We start from the raw sequence: 16065 nt of genomic DNA on the forward strand, positions 1-16065 counted from the left end.
CCAGAATCCAAATGCAGGTGATCCAGATGGACAATAGTACTTAAATATTCTTGGTTTGTGGGTGGCGCTGGTGAGGCCACATTTATCGTCCACCCTTTGCCCCAAGGTGGTGTTGGTGGGCCTCCTCCTTAGCCAATTGTTTGCACAATGGAATGGCTTGCGAGGCCACTTCAGAGGGCATCAAGAGTCAACCATGTAGAGTAGGACTGGAGTCAGACTGGGTAAAGGGTGGCAGATTCCCTTTCCCTGATGGACGTAAGTGAACCAAGTTGGGTTTTTCAACAATCTGCCAACATGCATGCTCATTTGTTCTGATGCCAGCTCACAATTCACCAGATTTATTGAATTCATTGAATGTACAACTTATCAGGTAGCAGAATATAACATAAATCAGTCACTTGGGCTCAGCACAGACCAGGGCTCCAGTCATACAAACTATACTTATAGTCCTTGCTATTCCTAACCTTCGCCTCCTACAGTCTTCGATCCACTCTTTCATCACCGCACGATAAGTGTCCAGATCAATAGAGACGTCCTTGTTATCTGGGTCCAGCATGTTGCACAAATCCTCAAGGCCACTGTCCTCAGAGCTGCGGCTCGTGGTGTGTCGCAGGTAGTCCACGATCTCAGAAACAGCCACTTTCCCTGCAGAAAGGAATGGGCCCAAATGTTTTTGATAATGCAGATTATTCACTTTGATGAGATTTCATGGGGTCAAACTAATCCCACTAGACATGGGATTACCAGCGCGGAGAAGTCAACAACTGAGACATTCCAGCTTTCCCAGTGGGACAAACTATGCAAGTGGCAAAGCCACCAACTTCATGTCCCCTCATGAATTAGAATCATAGAATAGTACATCACAGGAGGCGGCCATTCGACCCGTCGAGTCTGCGCTGGCTCTTTCGAAGAGCAATCCAATTTGTCCCACTCCCCGCTTTATTACTGCAATTTTTTCGCCTTCAAATATTTATCCCATTCCCTTTTGAAGGCTACAATTGAATCTGTATCCACCACCCCATCAGGCTGTGCATTCCAAATCCTAACCGCTCATTGCGTAAAAAAGGTTTTCCTCATGTCGCCTCTGGCTCTTTTGCAAATCACCTTAAATCTATGCCCTCTGGTTATCGACCCTTCAACGATTGGTAACCATTTCTCCTTATTTATTCTATCTAAACCTTACATGATTTTATTAAACACCTCTATCAAATCTCCTCTTAGCCTTCTCTGCCCTAAGGAGAACAATTGGACCCACCTCCCCCGCCACCCCTGTGTGCGATTTACAATTCGGTTAAGGATGGATTGAAAACTTGCCTGTAGAAAGTGACAAAGCCTGAATGCCAGTCAAGGCAGAGACCAAACTGTGGCCTCCTGAATGGGATCTAACACTCCTGCTACAGTGGAGTCTCCTTAGTCACTTTCCATAGCAATAGCTGTTCAATATTCGAACAGTCAAATCAGTTTACTAATGTGGAGCATATTGCCCTCTCCTGGAGAAACACATGAACGGAGCCATCACTCATTTTCTAAACTGCCTGACACATTATTACAAGGGAAAGCAACAGGAGCAACACCGTGTTTAGACCACAGTACTCGTCATTAACATAAGAACATAAGAAATAGGAGCAGGAGTAGGCCAATCGGCCCCTCGAGCCTGCTCCGCCATTCAATAAGATCATGGCTGATCTGATCCTAACCGCCAATCTACTATCACAGAACCATCTCCTGAATCTAACAGAATTAGACACACGAAATAGGAGCAGGATCAGGCTACACGTCCCCTGGGCCCGCTCTGCTACACACAGGGCCATGTCCGATCCGAACCTAGACTCATGTCCAAATTCCTGCCCGCTCCCTGTAACCCTTAATTCCCTTTACTTCTAGGAAACTGTCTATTTCGGTTTTAAATTTATGTAATGATGTAGCTTCTACAGCTTTTTGGGGCAGCATATTCCATGGACCTACCACCCTCTGAGTGAAGTAGTTCCTCCTCAGCTCAGTTTTGAAAGAGCAGCCCCTTATTCTAAGACTATGCCTCCTAGTTCTAGTTTCACCCATCATCGGGAACATCCTCCCCGCATCCACCCGATCCAACCCCTTCACAATCTTATATGTTTCAATAAGATCGCCTCATTCTTCTGAACTCCAATGAGTAGAGTCCCAATCTACTCAACCTCTCCTCATATGTCCATCCCCTCATCCCCGGGATTAACCGAGTGAACCTTCTTTGTACTGACTCGAGAGCAAGTATGTCTTTTCTTAAGTATGGACACCAAAACTGTATGCAGTATTCCAGGTGCGGTCTCACCAATACCTTGTACAACTGAAGCAATACCTCCCTATTTTTATATTCTATCCCCCTAGCAATGAAAGCCAACATTCCATTGGCCTTCTTAATCACTTGCTGCACCTGCATACTAACCTTTTGAGTTTCGTGCACCAGGACCCCCAGATCCCTTTGTATTTCAGTACTTTCCAGTTTCTTGCCATTAAGATAGTAACTTGCTCTACGATTTTTCCTGCCAAAGTGCAGAACCTCACACTTTCCAGTATTGTATTCCATCTGCCAAATCTCTGCCCACTTACTTAGCCTGTCTATGTCCCCTTGCAGGTTTTTTATGTCCTCCTCACTCACTACTTTCCCTCCCATCTTAGTATCATCTGCAAACTGATACGTTACACTCAGTCCCCTCCTCCAAATCGTTAATATAGATTGTAGAGAGTTGGGGATCCAGCACTGACCCCTGCGGAACACCACTAGTTACTGATTGCCAGTCTGAGAATGAACCATTTATCCCAACTCTCTGCCTTCTTTTAGATAGCCAATCCTCTATCCATGCCAGAATATTACCCCCAATCCCGTGATTTTTTATCTTAAGCAATAATCTTGTGTGGCACCTTGTCAAATGCCTTTTGGAAGTCTAAATACACTACATGCACTGGTTCCCCTTTATCCACCCTATATGTTACTTCCTCAAAAAACCCCAGCAAATTTGTCAAACATGACTTCACCTTCATAAAACCATGCTGACTTTGTCCTATTAAATTATGATTATCCAAATGTCCTGTTACTGTCTCCTTAATAATGGACTCCAAAATTTTACCTACCACAGATGTTAGGCTAACCAGACTATAGTTTCCAGCCTTCTGTCTACTGCCCTTTTTAAATAAGAGTGTTACATTAGCAGTTTTCCAGTCTGCCAGGACCTTTGCTGAGTCCAGGGAGTTTTGGAAAATTATTACCAATGCATCCACAATCCCTACCGCCACTTCCCTCAAGACCCTAGGATGTAAGCCATCAGGTCCAGGTGATTTATCTGCCTTGAGTCCCATTATTTTACCGAGTACCACTTCCTTAGTGATTTTGATCGTGTTTAGCTCCTCCCCCCCTATAGCCCCCTGTTTGTCCAGTGTTGGGATATTCTTAGTGTCTTCTACTGTAAAGACTGATACAAAAATTCATTGTGTTTTTGCCATCTCCATATTTCCCACCATTAATTTCCTGGTCTCATCCTCCAAGGGACCAACATTTACTTTAGCCACCCTTTTTCTTTTTATATAACTATAAAAACTCTCACTATCTGTTTTTATATTTTTTGCTAATTTACTTTCATAATCTATCTTCCCTTTCTTAATCAATCTTTTTGTTATTTTTTGCTGTCTTTTAAAGTTTTCCCAATCTTCTATCCTCCCACTAGATTTGGCTACCTTATATGCCCTTGTTTTTAGTCAAATACTATCCTTAATTTCTTTACTTAGCCACGGATGGCTGTCTTTTCTTTTACACCCTTTTCTTCTCAGTGGTATATATTTTTTTTGGAAGTTGTAAAATAACTCCTTAAATGTACGCCACTGATCATGTATCGTCTTACCCTTTAATCTATTTTCCCAATCCACTCTACTCAATTCCGCTCTCATACCTTCATAGTCTCCTTTATTCAAGCTTAGCACACTTGTTTGAGATCCAACCTTCTCACCCTCTAATTGAATATGGAATTCAACCATGTTATGGTCACTCATTCCAAGGGGATCCTTTACTCGGACATTTTTAATTAATCCTGTCTCGTTACACAGGACCAGATCTAAGGTTGCTTGCCCCCTGGTCGGTTCAGTTACATGCTGCTCAAGAAACCCATCCCTAATACACTCAATAAACTCATCCTCAAGGCTGCCCTGCCCAATTTGATTTGTCCAATTAATATGATAGTTAAAATCCCCCATAATTATAGATGTTCCCTTATTACAAGCCTCAACTATTTCCTGATTGATACTCCGTCCAACAGAGTTGCAACTGTTCGGAGGCCTATAGACTACGCCCACTAGTGTTTTTTTCCCCTTATTATTCCTTACCTCCACCCAAACTGTTTCATTAGCCTGATCTTTTGACCCAATATCATTTCTCTATTAGTGATTCCTTCCTTTATTAACATAGCCACCCCACCTCCCCTTCCTTCCTGCCTGTCCTTCCTGATCGTTAAATAACCTGGTATGTTTAATTCCCAGGCAGTCACCCTGCAGCCATGTTTCTGTAATGGCCACAAGATCATACCCATATGTAGTTATTTGTGCCATTAACTCATCTATTTTGTTACAAATGCTACGTGCATTCAGATAGAGAACTTTCAAATATGTTTTGTGACACTTAGTTCCTGCTTTTGCCCTTTTTATTACTTTACCTTTTACTCCATACCTTCTGCCCCTTCCTGACACACACTGGTTTTTAATTTCCCCACTGCTACCTAAGTCTATGACCTTCTCTGTTGTCATTTTTATTATTTGCTCTCGAGGAACCTCCCCCCCCCAACTAGTTAGTTTAAAGCCCTCGCTACAGCCCTAGTTATATGATCCGCCAGGACTCTAGTCCCAGCACTGGCCAAGTGAAGCCTGTCCCAATGGAACAGCTCCCTCCTGCCCCAGTACTGGTGCCAGTGTCCCAGGAAGCAAAACCCATTTCTCCCACACCAGTCTTTGAGCCACGCATTTAACTCTCTAATTTTATTTGTCCTAGCCAAATTCGCTCGTGGCTCAGGTAATAATCCAGAGATTATTACCCTTGAGGTTCTGTTTTTTAATTTGACCCCTAGCTGCTCATACTCCTTTAACAGAACCGGCTTCCTAGTCCTATCTATGTCGTTTGTACCAACATGGACCACGACAGCTGGATCCACCCCCTCCCACTGCAAGTTTCTTTCCAGCCCAGAGGAGATGTCCTTAACCCTGGCACTGGGTAGGCAACACAGCCTTCGGGACTCTCGCTCTCGGCTGCAGAGAACTCCATCTATCCCCCTAATAATACTATCCTCTACCACTACAACATTTCTATTTACTCCCCCCTCTTGAATGGCCCCCCGTTCCACGGTGCTGTGGCCAGGTTGCTCATCCTCCCTGCAGTCCCTGCTCCTGTCCCCACAGGGAGTAAGAACCTCGAATCTGTTGGACAAGAGCAAGGGCTGCGGCTCCTCCAGCTCTACCTCCTGGATCCCCGTACCTGCCTCACTCGTAGTCACACCGTCCTGTCCCTGACCATGGGATACATCTGAATTAATTAACTTCATAGGTGTGACCACCTCCTGATACACAGAATCCAGGTACTTCTCCCCCTCCCTGATGTGTCGCAGTGTCTGAAGCTCAGACTCCAGCTCATCAACACAGAGCTGGAGTTCCTGTAGCAGCAGACACTTGTCACAGACGTAATCACCGTGAGCCTCAATGGGGTTCACCGGCTCCCACATCTTGCAACAGTAACATATCACCTGCTCCATTCTATGTAATTAATTAAATTTTTTATTGTTAGTTATGGACACCCTCTGCCCGATTTTAGAGGCTAGTATCCCCTTTAATTAATTGGATTTAAATTAAATCAATCCCTCTAGTTACACCAGTTAAATGGTTTACCAACAGTCACTCTGCACCAGAAAGGCCTTATTAACTACAACCCAGAGTTAAAGTTTGAAAAGAGCACCTAACACCACACTTACCCAAACTCACACTTACCCAAACTCACACTTACCCAAACTCACAGCACTCTTTGATGACTCACACTAGGACTGGTCTTTTTATACTGTTTGTTTGTTTACAGCCAAATGAGTCACCCCTGCTGATTGGTTAGAAAACTGGTTTCCACTGCCTGCTGTGCCAATTTACTCCTACTGCAGTGTAACCTTGTTTTACTCTTCTTAAACCAACAGAATCCCAAATATTTAACTTTTCCCCTTTAGTTAAGCTGCTTAAGTAATCTTATCATGAATGATTTAAAGAGAAATAACAATTAAAGAACTCTCACACTTACCCAAACTCACAGCACTTTTTGATGACTCTCACTCAGTGCTTGCTCGCACTAGGACTGGTCATTCTAGATGGTTATCTAATAAAAATTAGGAATTGCTAGACGAAGAGCAAGGTCCATCTAGATTGCCTTCTAGCATCCTGGGAGTCACATGATACAATAATGGAGTTGTTGACTAATCAGGGCAATCAATCTCTATCAATGAGTCTACAACAGACCCAGACATGAGGCGAGGCAAATCCCAGTGATGGAGAGCTTTGGGATCCAGAGGTCCAAAGACAACTGTTCCTCCCAAGCATGCTACACTTACTACACGTCATGTCTCCAATTACATAGAACATACGGCACAGAAACAGGCCATTCAGCCCAACCAGTCCATGCCGACGTTCACGCTCCACTCGAGCCTCCTCTCGTCTTTCCTCATCTAATCAGCATAACCCTCTATTCCCTTCTCCCTTACATGTGTATCTAGCTTCCCCTTAAATGCATCTATACTATTCACTTCAACCACTCTCTGTGGTAGCAAGTTCCACATTCTCACCACTCTTTGGGTAAAGAAGTTTCTTCTGAATTCCCTATTGGATTTCTTGGTGACTATCTTATATTGAAGGCCTCTAGTTTTGCTCTTTCCCACAAGTGAAAACATTCTCTCTGTATCCACCCTATCAAAACCTTTCATAATTTTATAGACCTCTATTAGGTCACCCCTCAGCCTTCTCTTTTCAAAAAGAGACCCAGCTTGTTCATCCTTTACTCATATATTGTACCCCAAAATGTTATTATCTGAATGGTGAAGGTAGAACTGCTTTACCTCTGTGCCTTATGTCACAGGCATAGAAAATAGTGTCCAGCAAATCCTCCTCACAGATCAGACTTGTATCTTCGGCATTTTCCATTCTGTTTGGCACTGCAGGCTCGTTTACTTTAGAAAAATAGTGAAAGGTTGAAGAGAACATACAGCTTTAGTCAAGTGTCACCATCACTTGTAACTCATGCTGTGTTTACCTCCCAAGTTTAATGTTCCATTTATGAGCATTCTTTTATACACATTTTGCTAAATGACATTTCCTCCATTAATTTCTTTAGAAGCACATCAAACATACATAGTGAGGGTAATTCAGTGCACATACATGTACAATTAGGCAATAGAATAAGGGACTCAGTATCACTTAGTTGAATGTAAATCAGTTCTTCATTTAAACAGTCACATTAGTATAAATGTCTTACCCATAAACTGATATCCTAAGAATACCATACTGTCATATTTTATGCAGTAATTAATACCCATCCCATGTGCAAGTATACAATTGAGAAAAATCAAATCATAGAATGGTTACAGTGCAAAAGGAGGCCATTCGACCCGTCGAGCCTGTGCCGGCTCTCTGCAAGAGTATGTCAGTTAGTCTCACTCCCCCGCCCTTTCCTCGTACCCCTGCAAATTCTTTTCCTTAAGGTAATTAACGAATTCCCTTTTGAAAGCCACAACTGAATCTGCCTCCACCACCCTTTCAGGCAATGCATTCCAGATCCTAACCACTCACTGCATAAAAAAGATTTTCCTCATGTCGCCTTTGGTTCTTCTGCCAGTCACTTTAAATCTGTGTCCTCTGGTTCTCCACCCTTCCGCCAATGGGAACAGTTTCTCTATCTACTCTGTCTAGACCCATGATTTTGAACACCTCTATCAAATCTCCTCTTAACCTTCTCTGCTCTAAGGAGAACAAGCCCAGCTTCTCCAGTCTATCCACGTAACTGAAGTCCCTCATCCCTGGAACCATTCTCATAAATCTTTTCTGCACCCTCTCCAAGGCCTTCGCATCCTTCCTAAAGTGCGGTGCCCAGAATTGGACACAATACTCCAGTTGAGGCTGAACCAGTGTTTATAAAAGGTTCATCATAACTTCCTTGCTTTTGTACTCTATGCCTCTATTTATGAAGCCCAGGGTCCCATATGCTTTTTTAACCGCTTTCTCAACCTGCCCTGCCACCTTCAACGATTTGTGCACATATACCCCCAGGTATCTGTTCATGCACCCGCTTTAGGATTGTACCCTTTAGTTTATATTGCCTCTCCTTGTTCTTACTACCAAAATGTATCACTTTGCACTTTTCTGCGTTAAATTTCATCTGACACGTGTCCGCCCATTTCACCAGCCTGACTATGTCCTCTTGAAGTCCATCACTCTCCTCCTCACTGTTCACTATATTTCAAGTTTTGTCATCTGCAGATTTTGAAATTGTGCCCTGTCCAAGTCCAAGTCATTAATATATATCAAGAAAAGCTGTGGTCCTAGTACCGACCCTTGGGGGACACCACTGTATACTTCCCTCCAGTCTGAAAAACAACCGTTCACTACTACTCTGTTACCTGTCACTTAGCCAATTCCGTATCCATGCTGCCACTGTGCCTTTTATTCCATGGGCTTCAACTTTGCTGGCACTTTATCAAATGCTTTTTGGAAGTCCATGTACACCACGTCAACTGCATTGCCCTCATCAACCCGCTGTTACCTCATCAAAAAACTCGATCAAGTTAGTAAAACACAATTTGCCTTTAACAAATCCGTGCTGACTTTCCTTAATTAATCCACACTTGTCCAAGTAACTGTTAACTTTGTCCCTGATTATCGTTTCTAAAAGCTTCCCCACTACCGAGGTTAAACTGACTGGCCTGTAGTTGCTGGGTTTATCCTTACAACCTTTTTTGAACAAGGGTGTAACATTTGCAATTCTCTAGTCCTCTGGCACCACCCCTGTATCTAAAGAGGATTGGAAGATTATAGCCAGTACCTCCGCAATTTCCTCCTTAACCTTCCTCAGCATCCTGGGATGCATCCCATCCAGCCCTAGTGACTTATCGACTTTAAATACAGCCAGCCTTTCTAGTACCTCTATCAATTTTTATCTCATCCAGTAGCTCCACCACCTCCTCTTTCACTATGGCTTTGGCAGCATCTTCTTCCTTGGTGAAGACAGATGCAAAGTACTCATTTAGTACCTCAGCCATGCCCTCTGCCTCCATGCGCAGGTCTCCTTTTTGCTCCCCAATTGGCCCCACCCCTCCTCTTACTACCCGATTATTTATATGCCTATAGAAGACATTTGAATTCCCTTTTATGTTAGCTGCCAATCTATTCTCATACTCTCTCTTTGCCCCTCTTATTTCCTTTTTCACTTCCCCTCTGAACTTTCTATATGCATCTTGATTCTCACTTGTATTCTCAACCTGACATCTGTCATACGTGCTCTCTATCTCTTTTGTTATCCAGGGAGTTCTGGCTTTTGTTGCCCTACCTTTCCTCCTCATGGGAATGTACCTCAACTGTACCTGAACCACCATCTTTTTAAAGGCAGCCCATTGCTCGATTACAGTTTTGCCTGCCAGATCCGTTCTCAACCCACTGAAATTTGCCTTCCTCCAATTAAGTATTTTTGCTCTAGATTGCTCCCTGTTCTATTCCATAGCTAATCTAAACCTTATGATATTATGATCACTGTTCCCTAAATGTTCCCCTACCGACACTTGCTCCACTTGACCCACCTCATTCCCCAGAACCAGATCCAGCAATGCCACCTTCCTCGTTGGGCCAGAAACATACTGATCAAGAAAGTTCTCTTGAACATACTTCAGAAATTCTCCTTCCTCTCTGCCCTTTACACTATTACTATTCCAGTCTATATTAGGATAATTGAAGTCCTCCATTATTACTCTATAGTTCTTGCACCTCTAATTGCCCTGCAAATTTGCTCCTCTATCTTTCCTACTAGTTGGCGGCCTATAGAATACACCTAATAGTGTAATGGCACCTCTATTATTTCTTAACTCTAACCAAATAGATTCTGTCCTTGACCCCTCCAGGACATCCTCTCTCTCCAGCACTAACATTCTCCTTAACCAATACAGCCACCCCACCTCCTTTCTTTTGTTCCCTATCTTTCCTGAATACCTTATACAGTATCCAGGAATATTTAAAACCAAATCCTGCCCTCTTTTGAGCCTGTGTTATCGCCCATGTGGCTATTTGCACCTGCAGCTCACCAACCTTATTAACCACACTTTGTGCATTAACACACATGCACTGTAAATCACTTAGACCTTCTTGTATTCTCTTAGTCTGACCCTACCTAATACCGTACTATTTCTTACTCTAGTGCCATCTGTCCCTCCCCATCCTTTGTGCACTTTATTTCGCCTTGTACAGATCCTTTTAACTGGCAGAGGGTCACACAATAAGAGCTTCCAAAATTATGAAAACAAAGGTAAAATATTCCAACACATTCAGAAAGCCACAGATGTGGTTGTCTAGTGGTTATGATGCTGGACAATCAACCTAGAGGTTGAGTTTTCAAATCCCACCAAGGTAAACTGTGAAATTGGATTCTGTAAAGTGCTTTGGGACAGATCAAGGTTGTGAAAGGTGCTATATAAATGCAAGTTTTATCAAAAGTAAACTGGGCACTTTAATAATGAGTGCTTTTGAATTCTGGATGCTAGAATCCAAATCACACTGCATCAGACAAAATTCCACTCTCCATAAATGAAAACATTTACTTAAAGCTGTACACGTGCTAACCGCCCCCCTTATCAACTTACCGCTAGTCTCAGCCAAGGATAATTTCTTTGCCACAGGAGATTGTGGTCTGTGCAAGCGGGTGTAGAAGCTAAAGTTGGTGGAGTTAACTGGACTACATGCAGCGCTGCAGTCATCGCTGGTCAGTATATGATGCTCAATATTAATAATGGCCGAGTGGGGATGGCTCAAAATGGCAACATTTCTTTCACTCTCACTAACTGGTGTTGAGCAGTTCTGAGCTCTGCAGGGATGCTGTGGTTTGGAGGCTATTTCTCCAATTGAACTGACAACTGTGTAAGTAGAACTGACGGTGGAAGACGTTCCTGCTGGATTTCTTGGTTGACCGGATGAGGTTTCAGGTGATAACGTATAATTAGCAACTGCAATATTCACTTCCTGCTCCATTGCATGATTTTCCACTGTTCTGCTCCTTAGAATCACTTCCATATTCTTCTTGAGGCTAATCTGAGGGCTCTCAAAGTTTCTGGATCGAAATTTAGGGATTTGCAATGTAGGGTTGGACACCTGATCCCTCCTCCGAATGGTTTGGATTTTTCGGCAAATGCTCTCCACTGGGTTATGGCGCTTGCTACTCATGGCCTTGTCTGAACTGCTGGGCGAATATCCCACTCTTGCACATTGAAGTGTCTGGAAACAACAGCAAAATGCAAAGCTATTTCTAAACCATATATACATACAAACACAAGAAAAATCAAACTTTACTAAATAGGAAATACAAAAGGCTAAAGACGGAGGAAGCCCTAGAGGAGTACAAAAAGTGCAGGGGGATACTTAAAAAAGAAATTAGGAGATCAAGGAGGGGCCATGAAATAACACTGGCGAGCAAAATAAAGGAAAATCCTAAGATGTTTTATAAGTATATTAAGGGTAAGAGGATAACTAGGGAAAAAATAGGGCCCATTAGGGACAAAAGTGGCGATCTGTGTGTGGAGCCGGAAGATGTAGGAGGGGTTCTAAATGAATTTTTTGCATCTGTTTTCACTATGGAGAGGGACGATGTAGACATAGAAATAGGGCGGGGGGGGACTGTGATATGCTCGAACACATTAACATCGAGAGGGGAGGTGGTATTGGCGGTTTTAGCAGGCCTAAAAATGGATAAATCCCCAGGCCCGGACGAAATGTATCCCAGGCTGCTGTTTGAGGCAAAGGAAGAGATTGCGGGGGCTCTAACACACATATTCAGAACCTCTCTGGCCACAGGGGATGTGCCAGAGGACTGGAGAACCGCTAATGTAGTTCCATTATTCAAGAAGGGGAGTAGGGAAAAACCGGGGAACTACAGGCCAGTGAGCCTAACATCAGTGGTGGGAAAATTATTGGAAAAAATTCTGAGGGACAAAATCAGTCTCCACTTGGAGAGGCAAGGATTAATCAGGGATAGTCAACATGGCTTTGTCAAGGGAAGATCATGTCTGACTAATTTGATTGAATTTTTTGAGGGGGTGACTAGGTGTGTGGATGAGGGTAACGCAGTGGATGTGGTATACATGGATTTCAGTAAGGCCTTCGATAAAGTCCCGCACAGGAGACTGGTCAAGAAGGTAAGAGCCCATGGAATCCAGGGTGCCTTGGCACATTGGATACAAAACTGGCTTAGTGGCAGAAGGCAGAGGGTGATGGTCAAAGGTTGTTTTTGTGACTGGAAGCCTGTGGCCAGTGGGGTACCACAGGGATCGGTGCTGGGTCCCTTGCTGTTTGTGGTCTATATTAATGACTTGGATATGAATGTAAAAGGTATGACCAGTAAGTTCGCAGGTGATACAAAAATTGGTAGGGTGGTAAATAGCGAGGAGGGTAGTCTCAGTCTGCAGGACGATATCGATGGGTTGGTCAGATGGGCGGAACAGTGGCAAATGGAATTTAACCCGGAAAAGTGCGAGGTGATGCACTTTGGGGGGGACTAACAAGGCAAGGGAATACACAATGAATGGTAAGACCCTAGGCAAGACAGAGGGTCAGAGGGATCTGGGTGTGCAAGTACACAGATCCCTGAAGGCGGCGGAACAGGTGGATAAGGTGGTAAAAAAGGCATATGGGATACTTGCCTTCATTAGCCGAGGCATAGAATATAAGAGCAAGGAGGTTATGATGGAGCTGTATAAAACACTGGTTAGGCCACAGCTGGAATACTGTGTGCAGTTCTGGTCGCCACACTACAGGAAGGATGTGATAGCTTTGGAGAGGGTGCAGAGGAGATTCACTAGGATGCTATCAGGGCTGGAACGCTTCAGCTATGAAGAGAGACTGGGCAGATTGGGTTTGTTTTCCTTGGAGCAGAGGAGGCTGAGGGGGGACATGATTGAGGTGTACAAAATTATGAGGGGCATAGATAGGATGGATACTAAGGAGCTTTTTCCCTTAGTAGAAGGGTCAATAACTAGGGGGCACAGATTCAAGGTAAAGGGCGGGAGGTTTAGAGGGGATTTGAGAAAGAACTTTTTCACCCAGAGGGTGGTTGGAGTCTGGAACTCACTGCCCGGAAGGGTTGTGGAAGCTGGAACCCTCACAACATTCAAGACGCATTTGGATGAGCACTTGAAATGCCATAGCATACAAGGCTACGGACCAAATGCTGGAATATGGGATTAGATTAGACAGGGCGTGATGGCCGGCGCAGACACGATGGGCCTAAGGGCCTCTATCCGTGCTGTATAACTCTATGACTCTATGATTACACAACTTCAGTTGTTTAACCTCAGTAGTGGGGAAGCTTTTAGGAACAATAACCAGGGACAAAATTAACAGTCACTTGGACAAGTGTGGATTAATTAAGGAAAGCCAGCACGGATTTGTTAAAGGAAAATCATGTTTAACCAACTTGATCGAGTTTTTCTGATGAGGTAACAGAGGGTTGATGAGGGCGATGCGGTTGACATGGTGTACGTGGATTTCCAAAAGGCATTCTACAAAGTGCCACATATTAGGCTTGCCAGCAAAGTTGAAGCCCATGGAATAAAGGGGACAGTAACAGCATGGATACAGAGTTGGCTAAGTGACAGGAAATAGAGAGTAGTGGTGAACGGTTGTTTTTAGGACTGGAGGAATGTATACAGTGGTGTTCCCCAGGGGTTGTTACTAGGACCACTGCTTTTCTTGATATATATTAATGACTTGGATGTGGGTGTACAGGACACAATTTCAAAATTTGCAGATGACACAAAACTTGGAAGTATATTGAACAGTGAGGAGGATAGTGATAGACTTCAAGAGGACATGGACAGGCTGGTGGAATGGGCGGACACGTGGCAGATGAAATTTAACGCAGAAAAGTCTGAAGTGATACATTTTGGTAGAAAGAATGAGGAGAGGCAATATAAACTAAAGGGTACAATCTTAAATGGGGTGTGTGTAGAGACCTGGGGGTAATATGTGCACAAATTATTGAAGGTGGCAGGGCAGGTTGAGAAAGCAATTAAAAAGCTTACAGGATCCCAGGCTTCAAAAATAGAGGTATAGCCATGGGGGGATTTGAAAACAAGGTTGAGAATTTTTAAATCGAGGCATTGTTTAACTGGGAGTAGGTCAGTGAGCACAGGAGTGATGGGTGAACAGGACTTGGGGCGAGTTAGATAGATAAGAATGGAACACTCTTCTTTGAAGCTTTCTGGACCCACTTCCTTTGTCAAACACTAGAGCTGATGGACTAAGATGATAATAGTGAAAGGAAACCTCCTGATGGTACACAATTGGGGCCAGAGACTGCATATAACAAACAAGCAGACCAAATAATCACCTGCGTAGATTAGGGGATTTAGCTGTTGAGTGGTAGATGTCACTTAATGTTGACAAATGCAAGGTGATGAGACTGAAGATTGAGCAAGTAGTGGGAATTTTTTTTTTTTTAATACTCATTCTCAGGATGTGGGCGTCACTGGAAAGGTCAGCATTTATTGCCCATCCCTAGTTGCCCTGAGAAAGTGGTGATGGACCGTCTGCTTGAACTGCTGGTGATACAACTGAGTGACTTGCTAACAGTTAAACATCAACCACATTGGTGTGGGACTAGTCACATACAGGCCAGACCGGGTAAGGACGGCAGGTTTCCTTCCCTAAAGGACATTAGTGAACCACATTGAGATCCTACATGCAGAATTCTGTAAAAGTATCCTCCGGACTCAAAGGAAAACTGTAAACAATGCATGCAGGGCAGAACTAGGCCAATATCCATTAATAATTACTATCCAAAAAAGAGCCACCAAATTTTGGAAACACCTAAAAATGAGCAACCCCCACTGCTATCATTACAAAGCCTTGAAATGCCAAGAGAGGAGAATACCCTCAGTCAACTAGTCCTGGGACTCAGTGAAGCAACCACTAACACTACTAACAATAACCAGCCCCAGGACAGTGACATCGTAGCACAGAGAATTCGACCCAACACAATTGCCACTAAGCAAAAGGAAAAATACCTGTCATATTGGGCAGAAACAACAAAAACCCAAAACAAACTCAATTGCTACTTGGCCCTAAACAGACAATACAACATGGCTGAATACCTGACCATGGTAAAGGATAGCAAACTGAGAAAAACCTTGACAAGGTACAGACTTAGTGAACATAGCCTGGCGATCGAAAAAGGCAGACACAGACAGACCCGGCTGCCAAGAGAGGACAGGTATGCTCTCACTGCAGTCAGGGAGTGGTGGAGACAGATGCACTTCCTCACAGCTTGTGGAAAATATCAGGGCATCAGGGAGAATTTCTACCAAAAATTCACACAAATATGCCCTGAATTCAGAAATTTGAATGACGACCAAAAACTCCCATACCTACTAGGGGAACAGAGAAACTGTGTAACCTTAGCGGCACACTATGTTACAGCTTGCCATAAACAGAGGGACAACCAGTAAACCTAAGAAAAAAGAGTATATACAAATTATACGAATGTATATTTATACACTCAGGGATATATCTGTTTATACACTATGAATAGATCTGCGTTTATGTGTTCAACCATAAATGTTTTTCGATGCTTTGGCAACATAAGATGTACCTTATCATGCCAATAAAGCGATTTGAATTGAATTGAATTGAACCAGTTGGGGTTTTATAACAATCCGACAGCTTCAGTCACTTTTACTGACACCAGCTTTGTTTTCCATATTTAAAAAAAAACTGAAGTCAAATTCTCAAACTGCCATGTTGGTATTTGAACTTGTCCTCTGGATTATTAGTCCAGGT

At 43.4% G+C, this 16065-nt stretch overlaps 1 protein-coding gene and 1 pseudogene across 5 annotated transcripts in view; one reads left to right on the forward strand and one right to left on the reverse strand.

Annotated features, from left to right (window-relative positions):
• The window catches only part of LOC147105528 (tyrosine-protein phosphatase non-receptor type substrate 1-like), a 535426-nt pseudogene that overhangs the window by 476625 nt on the left and 42736 nt on the right, over positions 1-16065 (forward strand).
• LOC147105533 (inositol 1,4,5-triphosphate receptor associated 2-like) overlaps positions 1-16065 on the reverse strand; it is a 176700-nt gene that overhangs the window by 157318 nt on the left and 3317 nt on the right. For all 5 annotated transcript variants that reach the window (XM_086009964.1, XM_086009967.1, XM_086009965.1 and 2 more), the window contains exons 2-4: positions 10881-11508; positions 7098-7208; positions 465-645 (exon numbers count right to left, since the gene is read on the reverse strand). In XM_086009964.1, the coding sequence (XP_085866090.1) occupies positions 465-645; positions 7098-7208; positions 10881-11457 (869 nt within the window). In that variant the 5' untranslated portion in view covers positions 11458-11508. The remainder of the gene's footprint in view (positions 1-464; positions 646-7097; positions 7209-10880; positions 11509-16065) is intronic.

Source organism: Somniosus microcephalus, chromosome 17 (assembly GCF_052327205.1).
Source record: "Somniosus microcephalus isolate GS21.2 chromosome 17, FLI_Smic_1.0, whole genome shotgun sequence".
NCBI classification, from domain to species: domain Eukaryota; kingdom Metazoa; phylum Chordata; class Chondrichthyes; order Squaliformes; family Somniosidae; genus Somniosus; species Somniosus microcephalus.